General features: G+C 39.7%; 1 protein-coding gene across 2 annotated transcripts in view; it reads right to left on the bottom strand.

Moving 5' to 3' along the window:
• Positions 1–15367, bottom strand: part of LOC136858377 (cytochrome P450 4C1) — a 246140-nt gene that overhangs the window by 107125 nt on the left and 123648 nt on the right. For both annotated transcript variants that reach the window (XM_068228630.1, XM_067137879.2), the window contains exon 7: positions 9601–9727. In XM_068228630.1, the coding sequence (XP_068084731.1) occupies positions 9601–9727 (127 nt within the window). The remainder of the gene's footprint in view (positions 1–9600; positions 9728–15367) is intronic.

The raw sequence follows: 15367 nt of genomic DNA, 5'->3' as shown, positions 1-15367 counted from the left end.
TTTATTTACCATCCTTTCCACTTCCTCAAGCATAATTTCACCAACATCATTTTCCTCCTCCCCATGAGCTTGGCTGTTTGCAACACCACCAGGATGATTTCCTTTTACATTGAAAAGATGTTCAAAATATTCCCTCCACCTCTCCAGTGATTCCCTGGGATCTATTATGAGTTCACCTCAATTACTCAAAACACTGTTCATTTCCCATTTCCCTCCCTTCCTAAGATTCTTTATTACTGTCCAGAAAGGTTTCCTTGCTGCTTGACCTAGCCTTTCCAGGTTATTACGAAAATCTTCCCATGACTTCTTTTTGGATTCAACAACTATTTGTTTCGCTCTGATTCTTTCATCTACGTACAAATCTCTGTCTGCCTCGGCCCTTATTTGGAGCCATTTCTGATAAGCCTTCTTTCTACGTTTACAGGCTTCTCTCACTTCATCATTCCACCAAGATATTCGCCTTTTCCCATCTTTACACACAGTTGTTCCTAGGCATTCCCTTGCTGTTTCTATACAGCATCCTTGTATGCCACCCATTCACTTTCTATATCCTGAACCTGCTCACTGTCTACTGTTCGAAACTTCTCACTGATCATATCCAGGTACTTCTGTCTAATTTCCTCGTCCTGGAAATTTTCTACCCTTATTCGTTTGCAGACAGATTTATTATTTTTATTTTTATTATTATCAGTGGAGATCATCATTATCGTAAAGCTTAATCATCATCAATTTAAATATTTCAATTTCATTTTTCGCCATTATTATTATTATTCTGAAAAATGATATAATACATTCTTGTTGTTATACTTCTTCAAATTGTTTTTATGATAAGTTAATTTCACTCGTTACACTGCAGTTAACTATCATTTTGTTTAATGCATAACCCTTTACAACACTGGTCTAGTTTAGCACTAATCAATCAGTTAAGACATGATTTACTTGGAATATTATTATTATTAATTTGAAATTTTATATTTTAATTTCCATTCTTTATAATTTAGTCACATATGTTAAATCCCACATGAACCACCAAGATCCGATTTCGCATCGATCGGGACACAATAATGTTATTCGAAACCGCAAACTTCATTTCGTACTGTCGTTAATTCATGGGTACACCATGTCCTCCCAAGGCAATTCTCGAATTCCATGGCACGTCACGGCTGGGGATCTATATACAGTCTCTGCGATTGCTAAATTATTCCTTCCTTTTCATTCGAAGTCCATTTATTCCATTGGAACTCTTCGAACATTTAATTCACTAATTAATCCTCGGTGCGTGGACTCTTCTGCCACTCATAACACCGGAATAGGCATATAATATCGACGTAGGCCTCGGAATTCATCTATTTCTTCATCAACATCAGTACGACTCATTTTCATCTCATGCCAGTTTTTGTCCCGCACGAATTCAAAAATAAAAATAGGCTCAAATCACTCTGGGCCTTCAACATAGTGTGATCATCATATACTAGTGCCTCTATCTAATCTAAAAAATATTTATGATTATTATGGAGTCCAAAAACGTTACATCAACAATTAATGTTAAAATCAAATTTACTGCTGAATTAAAGTCTTCCACGCCACATGTTATCTCCACTTTTAAATTACTTTAACTTGCAGTCATTCTATAAAACTAGGCCCGTGTCTTTTTCACACAGCATTATTAGTAAACACTCATTCAGGCATTAACCGTGTTCATTAATCACTCCGTTACTTCTACTGATTGTTCTATTTTTGCCCACAGGCAAAACTTCGCGGCACACATAATCATTGATATTTACAGACAAACCGACCTCATTCCGGTCCCACAACATTTAAATTTACTGGCAGCCCTCTAACTCTGGATAATCCTATAACGTGTCTTAGCATCTACAAAGTTTACGATAAATGACCTTAAGTCAGACAAACCCTTTGAGCACTTCTAAAATGAATATCAATTTATCTGTACCTGAAATGTGCTCCTGTACAATCACGAACACTTTCAGCACTAGAACAAACAAAATCAAGCCTAATATACTCTACTAAATAATAAAAAATATTAGGAGTGCTTAATATCATTATTTACATATTAATTTGTCCCTTTGTCTATCTATATCTGAATTTACCGAGCCGGGAAGCGGCTCGTTTAACAATCAAGTTACCGTAATGAAAGAATATGATCCCCTTCCGTTAACGTTAGCAGTCTACAAATTTATTTTGATAACGTACTCATCTCAGCCTTGTAGTTTGCCTAACCGGAGGAGGAGCGCAGGCCCCGTCCAATTTAGCAAGCCATACTGCAGGTCTCCATGTTAGCAAGCAAAGGTAATCCTTTACACTTTTCAATATAACACATTTTACATTTTAGGAAACAAATAAACGTTTTACACTTGGAAGATTTTCCACCCTATTTTAACACAGAAATTTTTACACTATTGGCCTTTTATTTAGCCTACTTAATGTAAACATTCATTCTTCATTCCTTTCCCGGACACTAAGGAACATGGGATACATCGGTATCAACTTCAACGGCCCGGCGTGCACTCAAGATTCCGACCCCGGCACTTCCGTGTCTGTTCGCGTTTCTACCGTCTCACGTTCGCATGGCTGACCAGGTATCAGTTTGTAATCGATTGTTCAATGGTGAAATTATGCCGAACACCCGCGACCATTCTCGCGTAACTTCTGCTGTTCCCGAGATAGAATATCTCACTCCTACCCGTAGGTTTAGATTCAATGAGTTCCGTAACTGTTCGAACTCCTGATAATTGTATGTTCCAGTCCGTAGCGCATATTAATTCACACACTGGATCACCGTGCTACCTAACATAGTAACAGCTCAAACAATATTTTACAAGTGCCTATGCGCAATGGCATAGTAACAGATCGAACGATATTTCACGAGTGAGTGTCTGCGCACTCGCGTAGTAACAGCTCGAACGAAAATCTACAAAATCTACAAGTGAGTAAGTGTCTTCCGTCTTTGTGACTTTCTATTCATGTGAATCTCACCCCTTCTCCGAGTTCACGAGAGGTCACCTTAGAGTGAGCAGTTCCAATATCCTCATACGACTGTTTGCAGACCTGCCAGTGGCTTAAACTTGGGATCCACTGATTAAGTTATATTATTATAGTCTCTATGCCAAATCTCAACTAATTTCGTTCGCTGGTGATTAATATAATTAATATAATTAATATAATGTCCGACTCGTTGGCTGAATGGTCAGCGTTCTGGCCTTCGGTTCAGAGGGTCCCGGGTTCGATTCCCGGCCGGGTCGGGGATTTTAACCTTCATTGGTTAATTCCAATGGCCCGGGGGCTGGGTGTTTGTGCTGTCCCCAACACCCCTGCAACGCACACACCACACATAACACTATCCTCCACCACAATAACACGCAGTTACCTACACATGGCAGATGCCGCCCACCCTCACCGGAGGGTCTGCCTTACAAGGGCTGCACTCGGCTAGAAATAGCCACACGAAATTAATTAATTAATTAATATAATTAATGTAATATAATATTAATATAATATAATTAATGTAATATAATATTAATATAATATAATTAATATAATATAATATAATATAATTAGCTCCCGTAGTCTGGGCGGGAAAATTCGCGCCATTTGTAGCGTTTCTTGCCTTTAGCCAATCAGCGAATAGCGTCCTTGAATTCTCAGAATTAGGACAGTCAATCTTCGTTAATTAATAACCTTTAATAAATTTCAATGAAGCCTCCGTGGCTCAGACGGCAGCGCGTCGGCCTCTCACCGCTGGATACCGTGGTTCAAATCCCGGTCACTCCATGTGAGATTTGTGATGGACAAAGCGGTGGCGGGACAGGTTTTTCTCCGGGTACTCCGGTTTTTCCTGTCATCTTTCATTCCAGCAACACTCTCCATTCTCATTTCATAGCATCTATCATTCATTAATAAATCACTTTGGGAGTGGCGACCCCATCGTACTAACAGCCTATATCTGCTTCATTCATTACATCCCTGACCCGGTCAATGACTGGAAAACAGTTTTCAATAAATTTCAATATATTGTTCGGCTTCTAAATTTTACCGTATCTCGAATTTATAATCCACTTCCTTCTATAAATTAATCCGTGGAGTTACCTTTGATAGTGCCTACTACAATACGAAGTTGGCGTGACTGCTTTTCCCCGGCGAATTTTTCTATTGGTGCAAGCTAAGCGGGAGTATGAAGTTTCATATTTTTTCCTTTGAGTACCAACTGTTTTCTCTACTCTCAGTTGCCACTCCGGTATTTCCCTGACGTCATTTTCAGGAATCTTGCTCGCCATTCTTTCGTTGTTCTAACTATCACATCACCCGCGGCTAGGGGACTTTCCACTGACTCGGAAATAACCATGCCTTTTTCTTTACACCTTGGCAACAATTTCTGAGAAAACTACTGTCCGCACACTTTATCTTGATGCATTTGTGTACGGGGTGAGGAGTAAGGAGGGAGCTGTCCCGGTATCGATAGTGCTGCCTGGTGCTGCCAACTGAATGAAAATGAAATCTGAATTGAATCGAGAAGATGATCGATCGATATGAAATTTCTAAACCGTTATCATCTTAAGCCAACAACTATGTCACATACACATTATATAACATTATAAAACATATCTCTCGATGCGAATCTTGTTCCTAGCATGAATTCTATACTTTGACTTTGATGTGTAAACAACAACAGTACCAGTACGTAAAGTTTACGCCAGATGTCGCACAACGATGCTTAAGCGATTCATAGTTTGTGTTTCAGAGGTTGCCGGTATGAATCTCGAAGATCGCCGAGGTCGACCGATTCAGCACTAGGATGTAAATGCACCAAGATAAAGTGTGCGGATAGTAATTCCGTTGGCTATTGTATTTCATAATCTCTAGTGAAGACAGCAGTCTGTGGTGGGTTTCACAATACCTTCCAAACTGGCCCATACTTACATTATATATTGTAAGATATTCTTGCTTATGAATATGAAATATATATTCCTTAATAAATAATTACTATTGAATGACGCAGCTGACACCCCCACCAGGTTGCAGTACCTAATGTTATTGGCTTTACATCCGACTAACTGCTTTTTAACGGTTTTCGGAGACGCCGATGTGCCAGAATTTAGTCCCGCAGGAGTTCTTTTACTTGCCAGTGTATCTACCGAGACGAGGCTGACGTATTTGAGCACCTTCAAATACCACCAGGAGCCAGGATAGAACCTGCGGTATTGGGGTCAGAAGGCCAGTGCCTCAACCGTCTAAGACACTCAGCACGGCTCTTTAAGTTTTCAGTCTGTCAAGCACAGATATGAATTTACTAAGTACTTGTGCACACCTGAAAAAGAAAATAGTTTCCTAATAGTAGAATAATAAAAGAATCTGATGACTTTCTCACAGAATAAAACATATAATTGTGCTATTAGATTCTTTTTTAAGTTTATGTATATTGTGTTCAGCAAACTGGAAAACCTAAGGGTTAAATAAAAGGTAAGCAAATCCTCCTTCTATATCTACAGCCATGCAGAATGTTCGTGCTTTAAGCAAATAAGCTGCGGGAATGTGCCAAATTTTCTCGGTTTCATTCGAAATCATGATAATGCCACTTGGTTCTCTTAGGCATAAGGCATGTGACTCCACTTACAAGTACACCTTTGAGACACATCTTTAAACCTCTTTGGAAGCACAATGCATGCATTTCTTACTGTAAACTTAATTTTTGTTCAATACTGAGTTTCAAAGTAAACAGAAAGTCCAGTGTTTTTCTTCGACAGCTTTGGAAAGAGCTACTTCCTTGAGGTACTTTTGTATCATCTGATAGCAAGGAGATCCTAGGATAGACTGACTATCTAAGTCTCTGATGTTCTTTTAGCACGAGCCAAGAGACACGTGTAGCTTGAGGAAAGCTACTGACGTGAACTATACTGCCTCAAGATCTTTACTGAGACCAAATTGCTAGCAGAATCCAAATATCGCACACAACGTGGACCAGACTGAGCAGGATTAGAGCAGGTCACGCCAAGTGTAGAGAGTCTTTCTACAAACGGTGTCGTTTCGAGAATGGGATTGCAGAGCCCCTCGTTAGAGTAAGACAATGTCAGCTTCTAGCTTAACCAGGTTGCTGGAAAAACTTTCTGTTACCAACAGTAGAAGCACTACATTAGTCTGAGTAGTTGAATATTCAGCTATGATATCACATAAATGGATGATATGAATTAAGAAGATAGGATTAAAGGTACCTTATTTCAGATATATACATTAACAACGTATTGATGATTTTTTCAATATAGAAGGTTTGCAACAATATTAATCAACATTGTTGATTTTACACCCAATTAAAAAAATCTGAAATAGCGTTCATTCACTAATGACTGTGCAATGTGTGGTAAAAGCAATTCCTAAATCTCCAGCTATTGTAATTTTAGTTTAATGCGGATAATTTTCCACTTCTCGTACAAATTTTACATTTCTCCTCCAGCGTGTAACATTTCTTATAAGCTTTACGGCACGCTGCAGCAAGGTTTTACGTCCCGATTGAACCAAGGAACCTTAGTCCTACACAATATAATAGGACCTACATGTACATTTTAATACCAACAACAAAACTTCAAATTAAGAAGACTATACAACCAGCAATGACCGGACTATTTCTCAATACAGTATCATGAACAAGATTTTAACGTGTTCGCAAAAGTTTTTATCATATCAAAGTATAAATTCCACAGTAAACACTCCAGATAATGTATAAGACTAATACGCCGTCAACGTGTAGATATCTGTAGACATTTTATATGAACTATTTTAAATGTGACAATTTACGAATTTTAATTAACCTGTGTAATTTGTTGCTATATGCAAACCTATTTACTTCCTTAGTTTTACCTATGGCTGATGATGACACTGTATACGTGTCGAAACCGGTACCATTTTAATTAATATGTTGTAATATAACTTATAGTGCAACAATTGTGTATTGAAAAGGTGGAATCTGTTTTATTAAATTACTATTGTAGCTTTATGTCTCACGATCACTCCTCATGACCTACACCACCACACCACACCCCTCTTATATATGCAACTGAAGTCCCGCTGCCAACAATGCCAATTCTAATGGTAACATTTCTATCTCACCTGCATTTCGGTAACATCATAAAATTCATACGTATTATTTTAACAATTACGTGCTAATCAATGGCATTCCACAAACAGGTGTCTGGAGCATAAACTTTTTCTCTTAGTTAAAAGCCGCACGGCCATTCCCCACGAACTCCTTTGCACTACCGCCTCGCATCCCTCCGACGTCTGCAGCTGAAGTCACACCGTTCGACAAAGCAGACTGTGATGCATCACATATCTGACTCGTCTCTGTTTTGTTCAGAGGAGATGCATATGTCGGCGACATTATTTTGAATTTGTTACGTACAAATAAACTACATTTAAGGAAAATTAATACGCAGGCCTATAACACTGAATTGCGTATAAATGGGTTACGTACAATTGAGGTTTAAATAACAAGTTTTTACATTATATTTTGTCAGGACCTATAGAAATGTACGTATAAAACAGAATTGAGTTACGTATAAACCAGTCTCAACTGTACCGTTTGCTCATCATGTGGTATTAATCAGCGACAGCATGGAGTTGCTTCAGGATATTTGAAAAACGGTGAAAAGTGCTAGAAGACAATGGACTGAAAGTGGGCCGCTAAAAGACCAAAAAATCTTCAGCGCACTTTCAATGATCTCGTGACTTTAACGCTAGATATTTGGCTTAATTCCCAACCACACCCGAAATGCAACAGTTTTAAATACCTTGGCTCCGTGGTGGACGAACTGGGTGGATGTGATGAAGATGTAAATCACATAATCTATGTAGGTGGGCTGAAGCGAAAACAAAATTCGGCAGCGTTTGGTGATAAGAGGATGCCACTGAAGCTTGAAGCAAAGCTCTACATGACCGTGGTGAAGCCTGTAGTGACTGATGCTTCGAAATGCTGGACATTATATGAACACTACAAACGTCGTTTAAATGCCACGGAGATTAAGATGCTGAGAACGTCTGTAGAAAATTTTAAGAACGACTACATCCGAAATCAGTACATAAAATCACGTTACACGTAAAGGAGACAGCTATGGAGAAGGTTCAGCGTGAGCGGGTGACATGGTTCGAGAAGATGAAGAAGCTGGACGAAAGCTACGTGGCTAAAATAGATACCCGGGGTACGAAGAGGAAGAAAGCCTAAGAACAGATAGTTCCAACAGATGAGGTGAAAGCAACTTTACGGCTCCACTGATGTTGAAACAAAAGCAGTTGCCAATAACAAAATGCAACTGAGTTCCGCTAAACCTACAGGATCTGCAGTAGCAGCTCCACAACCTCCACACTACATATAGATGACAAAGCGAGAAGTAGAAGAATAAGAATATGAGAACATAATCAAATATCAGTACTGGAGAAAATGTAATTCACCCTTGGGACCTTGTACAACATGCAAGTAAGCATGGGACAAAGGCTGATATAGCTTAGAGAGGATGTGTTCCAAATAATGTTAAAAATTCATCTACCTTGGCAGTAAAATGAAATTTGACTGGTGCAGCAGAAAAGGGGTGGACAGTAGGATAAATCAATCTTAGTCAGCCACCAACCAAAAGAAAGGACTCCTCACCTCGAGAAATCTCAACATGTTGCTACGGAAACTCCTAGTGGGAGATTCATTTGGAGCATGGCCTCTCAGGGTGCATGCGCCTGGTGCCTGCACTGTGCACGGTGCAAAAGATGACTTCGCTTGGTTGATCAGAGTGCAGACCCATACTCCTCGATTTGGAGCAATAGCGCTGTCTCTCTCTTTCCCCACGCCTGTCTCTCTCGCTCCCCCTGTCTCCCTCTTCCTCATTTGCTCCGTAGGGCTCCAAATCCGAGCTGAGTTGAGCCGAGTTGAGCCGAGCTTAGCCGAGTAGCCCAGATACGAAACGTTGGTCCGAGCCGAGCCGTGCGGAACCGATGCACTGTGCACAGGAACTCTGCGCCGCTGTTTGCACGCGTGAGATTTTGGGCGTTTGAGAGGCCCTGATTTGGAGTGTTCCTATATGAAAGCGATATATGGACTCTAGGTGTGGATGAAAGGACTGAATCATTTGAATTATGGTGTTATGGAAGAATACTAAGGTTTCCATGGTTCGACAGATTGGAAACGAGGAGGTGAAGCAAAGGTCAGAGGAGGTACCGCGATTGTGGGAAACGATACAATGGAGAAGAGACACTTATATGGGACATATTTTAAATACAACGAACTATTACACACGATGCTGGAAGAATGTCTAGAAGAAACCAGTGCTAGATGTCGACGCAGGAGTAAGTACATCAACACCATTATGGAGAACTTAAGCTGCTTGACGTTCACAGTACTGGAAATAGTACAACATATAAAACTGCAACCCATCTTAGGATTATAAGCTGAACAGTGAACATGATTTCTTTGCCAGACGCTAAAAATAATATGCTCTGGTAAACTTATTAGCTTACTGTAAATATTCAGATAGGGAAAGTTGTGATTGACACTTCTTCCTTCGAGATTTACACCGATAGTTATAATGCACCCTGGTATCTAGTACTTACATTTTCCGTAAAGGACTGGACTTCCTTGACTACCCGGCGCCACTCTCGACCTTGAGGGCTTAGCTTGTAGATCAGATCATTGATGAGCCAAACAGATCTGTAACGCTTTACGAAGAGCTCGTTAATTCTGAAACAAATATTAATTAAGTAATTAATTTTAATACTCACTAACTGCTGTGCCAGCGATGCTCTTGAAGATTCATTAGACAGGTCACATAGACGGACACGGATAATATACGTCTAAGGGCCGTTTTCTCCAAATGAGTTTAAAGTAGGTTTATATTAATCTGGTTTAAGTCTGAGTTTAAACTAACATTAATTTTCCCCACATTGGTTTAAACTTTGTACCAAGTTTAAACGTGGTTCAAAGTTAAACGTTATATATTGTAGGTTTAAACTGCTGTATATATTCAGCCTCCTTGACATTTTATTAACGTACCTGTGATTTTCCTAGTAGAATGGTTAGTTTTGACTACCAGTGCTCCAGTACTTAAATAGAAAACGTACTAAAATTAGAACGTGGTATTAGCATTAGAAAAATGGAAGAATTTATTGAAGTCTTTAATTAAATAGGAAATAATTCTGTGCAACTGAGGTTAAGAAGCCGCATTCCAACAAAATTTTACAAAGTTGGAAAATCAGATGTAAGGGAGGTTTCTTTTTTGATGGATTTATAATTCATAAGCGAACAGCAAGGATTGTCTTGTATCAAAGAAGGATTCATTTAAAACGTCAACTGCACGAAAAAAGTTGCTATTACGCTAGAAGCAATGATCCTGGTTGCTTTAAGATATTATGCAGCAGGCATTTTTCTCATTAACAACGGGGACCACGGACCTTAAATTGCAGTCTCCTTATAATATTATATAAAATACTGTTGATGACATAAGTACTGTGATGTGAAGCATAAAAATGTTTATAGACAGGTGGTGTAATATGGCACCTCTACGTGTGGTGTCTGGTGGTTGTGGCTGTTAAAACGTTAGGACAACATCCTCCAAAACCGTAATTAGACGGTTCAAATCCAGGTGGTTGAAAATATTTTCACCATCAGAATGTTATAATAATATAATAATGTTATTTGCTTTACGTCCCACTAACTACTTTTTAAGGTCTTCGGAGACGCCGAGGTGCCGGAATTTAGTCCCGCAGGAGTTCTTTTACGTGCCAGTAAACATCAGAATGTTGGCCGGCACGGTAGGAGAAGTGGTGGTATACAAGTTACAATGGCTAGATTGCGTGCCAAAAGCCTGGATTCAATCCCGAACATCTCTGCCGTGTTTATATGGAGTGGGGGCATTGACGCTGTTCATGGTGATTCGTCCGTCGAATGGCGACGCTAAGTCCTGAGTAGAACCCTTGGCGCTATTCGGATAGCAGTACGCTACGTCGACACCGGGCGTTACCCTCCCCATTCATAATAACAGTCTCTATATATAAAAGCAAGTCGGTCTGGAACGATGTATATATAAATATTTAAAAATGAAAAAAATACGTGAATTAATGAGACACTTCGAGAAATCTCAGAAATTTGAAACTTGGTACGGGAGAAGCTGATGACCCCAGGATCCGTAGAAAAATCGAAAATTCACAAAATTCCCTCAAGGGGGCACCCTGGGGGACACAAATTTTGTGCTCAGCATAAGAACGCTGTCGTATAATTTATCCAAAACGACAACCTATAAGTTTCGTGGGCTTAAAATTTTTCGGGAATTTCCTATTTTTTCCCCCGTCCCCCCAAATCAAGATGGCGGCACAACCTGCCAAACGAGGTAGAAAATTTAAATTTGGTGAAATTATAGCTTTTGGTCCCTAACCGACGGAAAAATTCCAAAATGTTCAAATTTTTCACTTTTTACCCCCAAAGATAACGAAATGTGGAGGCAATTTTAATGACTGTGCAGATATTCCTTTGGAGATATTTGTTGGCTAAACGGTAAGTCGTATCACAAAACGGATGGCACAATTTCCCTTCAGTTCGGAGTGATCTACAACTTTGGTCCTATGACATTTTGTCGTATCTCTCTCCCTTATACGTTAGAATTGGCCGTATTTCTGGATTGTTCGTAAATTTGGTGATTTTTACAGGTATATTTCATGGTTTGACACACTTTTATGAATGATAGAATCATCAAGTTGGGTTCGCACATTGGAACAATCAAGGGCCATATGTGGACCTAATTTCATGATTCTAGATTATACATAAGTAGGCAAAAAGTAATTAAAGCGTTACAAATGTACCCAAATTTAACCCTATTCAAAATTTGAACTCAATTTATCCACTAAATAGGGAAGATACGAGGAAATGTTTTAGAAACGAACAGGTAGGGCGATAACAGAGGCGTCTGATGGCGCAAACTGTTTGTTAATATCATGCACCGTTTGGGAGTAATGAATCTCGAAGTGGAAGTCTGCACTTTTCAACGTGGTCATGCTTATCCCTCATTTATATATATAAAAGCAAGTCGGTCTGGAGCGATGTATATATAAATATTTAAAAATGAAAAAAGACGTGAATTAATGAGACACTTCGAGAAATCTCAGAAATTTGAAACTTGGTACGGGAGAAGCTGATGACCCCATGATCCGTAGAAAAATCGAAAATTCACAAAATTCCCTCAAGGGGGCACCCTGGGGGACACAAATTTTGTGCTCAGCATAAGAACGCAGCCGTATAATTTATCCAAAACGACAACCTATAAGTTTCGTGGGCTTAAAAATTTTCGGGAATTTCCTATTTTTCCCCCGTCCCCCAAATCAAGATGGCGGCACAACCTGCCAAACGAGGTAGAAAATTTAAATTTGGTGAAATTATAGCTTTTGGTCCCTAACCGACGGAAAAATTCCAAAAAGTTCTAATTGGAGCTATTTGTTGGCTAAACGGTAAGTCGTATCACAAAACGGATGGCACAATTTCCCTTCAGTTCGGAGTGATCTACAACTTTGGTCCTATGACATTTTGTCGTGTCTCTCTCTTTTATACGTTAGAATTGGCCGTATTTCTGGATTGTTCGTAAATTTGGTGATTTTTACAGGTATATTTCATGGTTTGACACACTTATATGAATCATAGGATCATCACATTGGGTTCGCACATTGGGACGATCAAGGGCCATATGTGGACCAAATGTCATGATTCTAGCTTATACATAAGTAGGCAAAACGTAATGTAAAACGTTACAAATGTACCCAAATTTCACCCTATTCAAATTTTGAACTCAATTTACCCACTATATAGCGAAGATACTAGGAAATGGTTTCGAAACAAACATGTAGAGCGATAAATGAGCCGTCTGATGGCGCAAACCGTTTGTTAATATCATGCACCGTTTAGGAGTTATGAATATCGAAGTGGAAGTCTGCACTTTTCAACGTGGTCATGCTTATCCGTCATCTTACTATATATAAAAATGGATGTATGTGTGTATGTGTGTAAATGACACATCTCCTCCTAAACCACTCTAGCAATTTCAACCAAACTTGGTAGACTTATGATTTACTATCCGGAGACGAGCTCTGTGGGGGTAAGCCATCCGTAGCTCCCTTAGGATTGGCGGGTCAGGGGGGCAAGGTATTAAAAAAATAGAAAAAAGTGTCGAATCCACAGTTTTCGGGGTCACTGAGAAAATATGACATTCCCGATTTTTTAAAAGTCAAAGTTCAGCTCCCTTTTGGGTAGGCGGCGAGGGGGGTGTGATACATAAAATTAAACGAAAATAGTGTCGAAATTATAGTTTTCGGGGTCGCTGAGGTGAATTGTACACTTCGGATTTTTAGTATGAGACAAACTATTTGGGGGTAGGACACCCCAGGAACGCTTAAGGGCGAGGGCCTAGGGTATATACTGTAAAAATCATCGAAAGTAGTGTCGAATGCATACTTTCCGGGGTCGCTGAGACGAATAGAGGCACTCCGGAATTTTTTAAAGTCGAGTTCAGCCCCCTTCGTGGGGGGGGGGCGATGGGAGAGTGATATATATATATAAATAATCGAAAATAGTGTCGAATCCATAGTTGTCGGGGCCGCTGAGATGAATAGTGAGACTCCGGATATTTTATAAGTCCAAGTTCATCCCCCTTTGGGGAAATAGTGTCGAAGACATAGTATTCGGGGTCGCCTGGGAGAATTGTACACTTCGAATTTTTAGTATCAGGAGACAAACCACGTGGGTGTAGGACACCCCAGGAACTCTTAGGGGCGGGGGACGAAGGGGCTGAGATATAAAAATAATCAAAAGTAGTGTCGAATCCATACGTTTCGGGGTCGCTGAGATGAATAATGATACTCCGGAATTGTTTTCAAGTTCAGTCCCCTTCGTGATGGGGGGACGATGGGAGAGTGGTATATAAAAATAATCAAAAATAGTGTCGACTCCATAGTTGTCGGGGTCGCTGAGATGAATAGTGAGACTCCGGATATTTTATAAGTCCAAGTTCATCCCCCTTTGTGGTGGGGGCGAGGGGATTGAACTTAAAAATAATCGAAATAGTGTCGCTGAGATGAATACTAACACACCCGATTTTGTAAAAATCAATGTTTAGCACCATTTAGGGCGGGGGAGGGGGGAGTGAGATATAAAAATAATCGAATATACTGCCGAGTCCATAGTTTTCCGGGTCGTTGAGATGAATAGTATCATTCCGGATTTTTAAAGTCCAACTTCAGCCCCCTTCGGCATAGGGGGTGAGAAGGTTAGAAAATAAATTGTCAAAAGTGACCGAGATAGTAGACCAGACAAGTTAGAAAATTGAAATTTGGCAAAATTATAGCTTTTTTGTACGTTAAATTTGGCTGTATTTCTGGATTTACCTAAATTTTCCACTTTGTACACGTGTAATTGATGGTTTGATTCACTTATAGGAAAGACGGGATCATCAACTTCTACACGAATATTGGCCCACCCAGTAGCCATATGTGAGCCAAATTCTATGTTTGAAGCTGTATGAAAAGTAATTCACTGTGTGAAAATCTTACACAAATTTCACCCTATTCAACTTTTCTGCTCAATCATACCTTTAAATAGATGAGATGCGAGGAAATATGAGGCCAGAGGTGTCTTACCGTACAATCCGCTTTTCGATATCATGCACCGTTTAGCAGCAGATATTTTGTAAATGTAGGTGAACATGCATACACTTCCGTATGTCGATCTACGTTTATTCATTGAAGTCGATTTGTAGCGATCTAGAAGAGGGTGTGTCTGACATTGTAATTAATACAAATCAATATTGAATGTCAACTGGAGGGCGTCTGCTGTTGTAATCAGTACTCCCCACATCGACATTAACTGGCAGTAGGAATGGGGACCTCCTCCAACGCCTGTGTACAATTGTAATGTATAATTCCCTTCTCGATTTGACTAACAGACAGCAAGGGAGCGTGCATTTTTCAAAACTCTTTTAGCTGATTCTCTTTATCGTTAGGAATAGGTGCCCCCTTGCAAGGGTGCCACCGATTATAAAAAATATTACCCATCAAAATGTGACTGATGTTACGCATAGTGAATTGCGGTAGACAAGTGGACCTGTCATTATCATCAAAACTCCTCAACTCGCACTTTACATTGGAAACAACGTCTGCGTACCTTCCTATGCTGTTTCTCGGATAACGTCAAGAGACATGCAGTTTAAATTTTTTTATTCACTTCATGTACAGTCATTTACTTCGATATCCGTATACAATGTAGAATACCGTAGCGAAGCACGGGTACATTTGCTAGTAGTAATAATGTTTCTACGTCCCACTAACTACCTTTGACCATTTTCGG

The sequence above is a fragment of the Anabrus simplex genome, chromosome 1 (genome assembly GCF_040414725.1).
Source record: "Anabrus simplex isolate iqAnaSimp1 chromosome 1, ASM4041472v1, whole genome shotgun sequence".
Lineage (NCBI taxonomy): Eukaryota > Metazoa > Arthropoda > Insecta > Orthoptera > Tettigoniidae > Anabrus > Anabrus simplex.
This window is presented reverse-complemented; position numbering and strand designations above follow the sequence as displayed.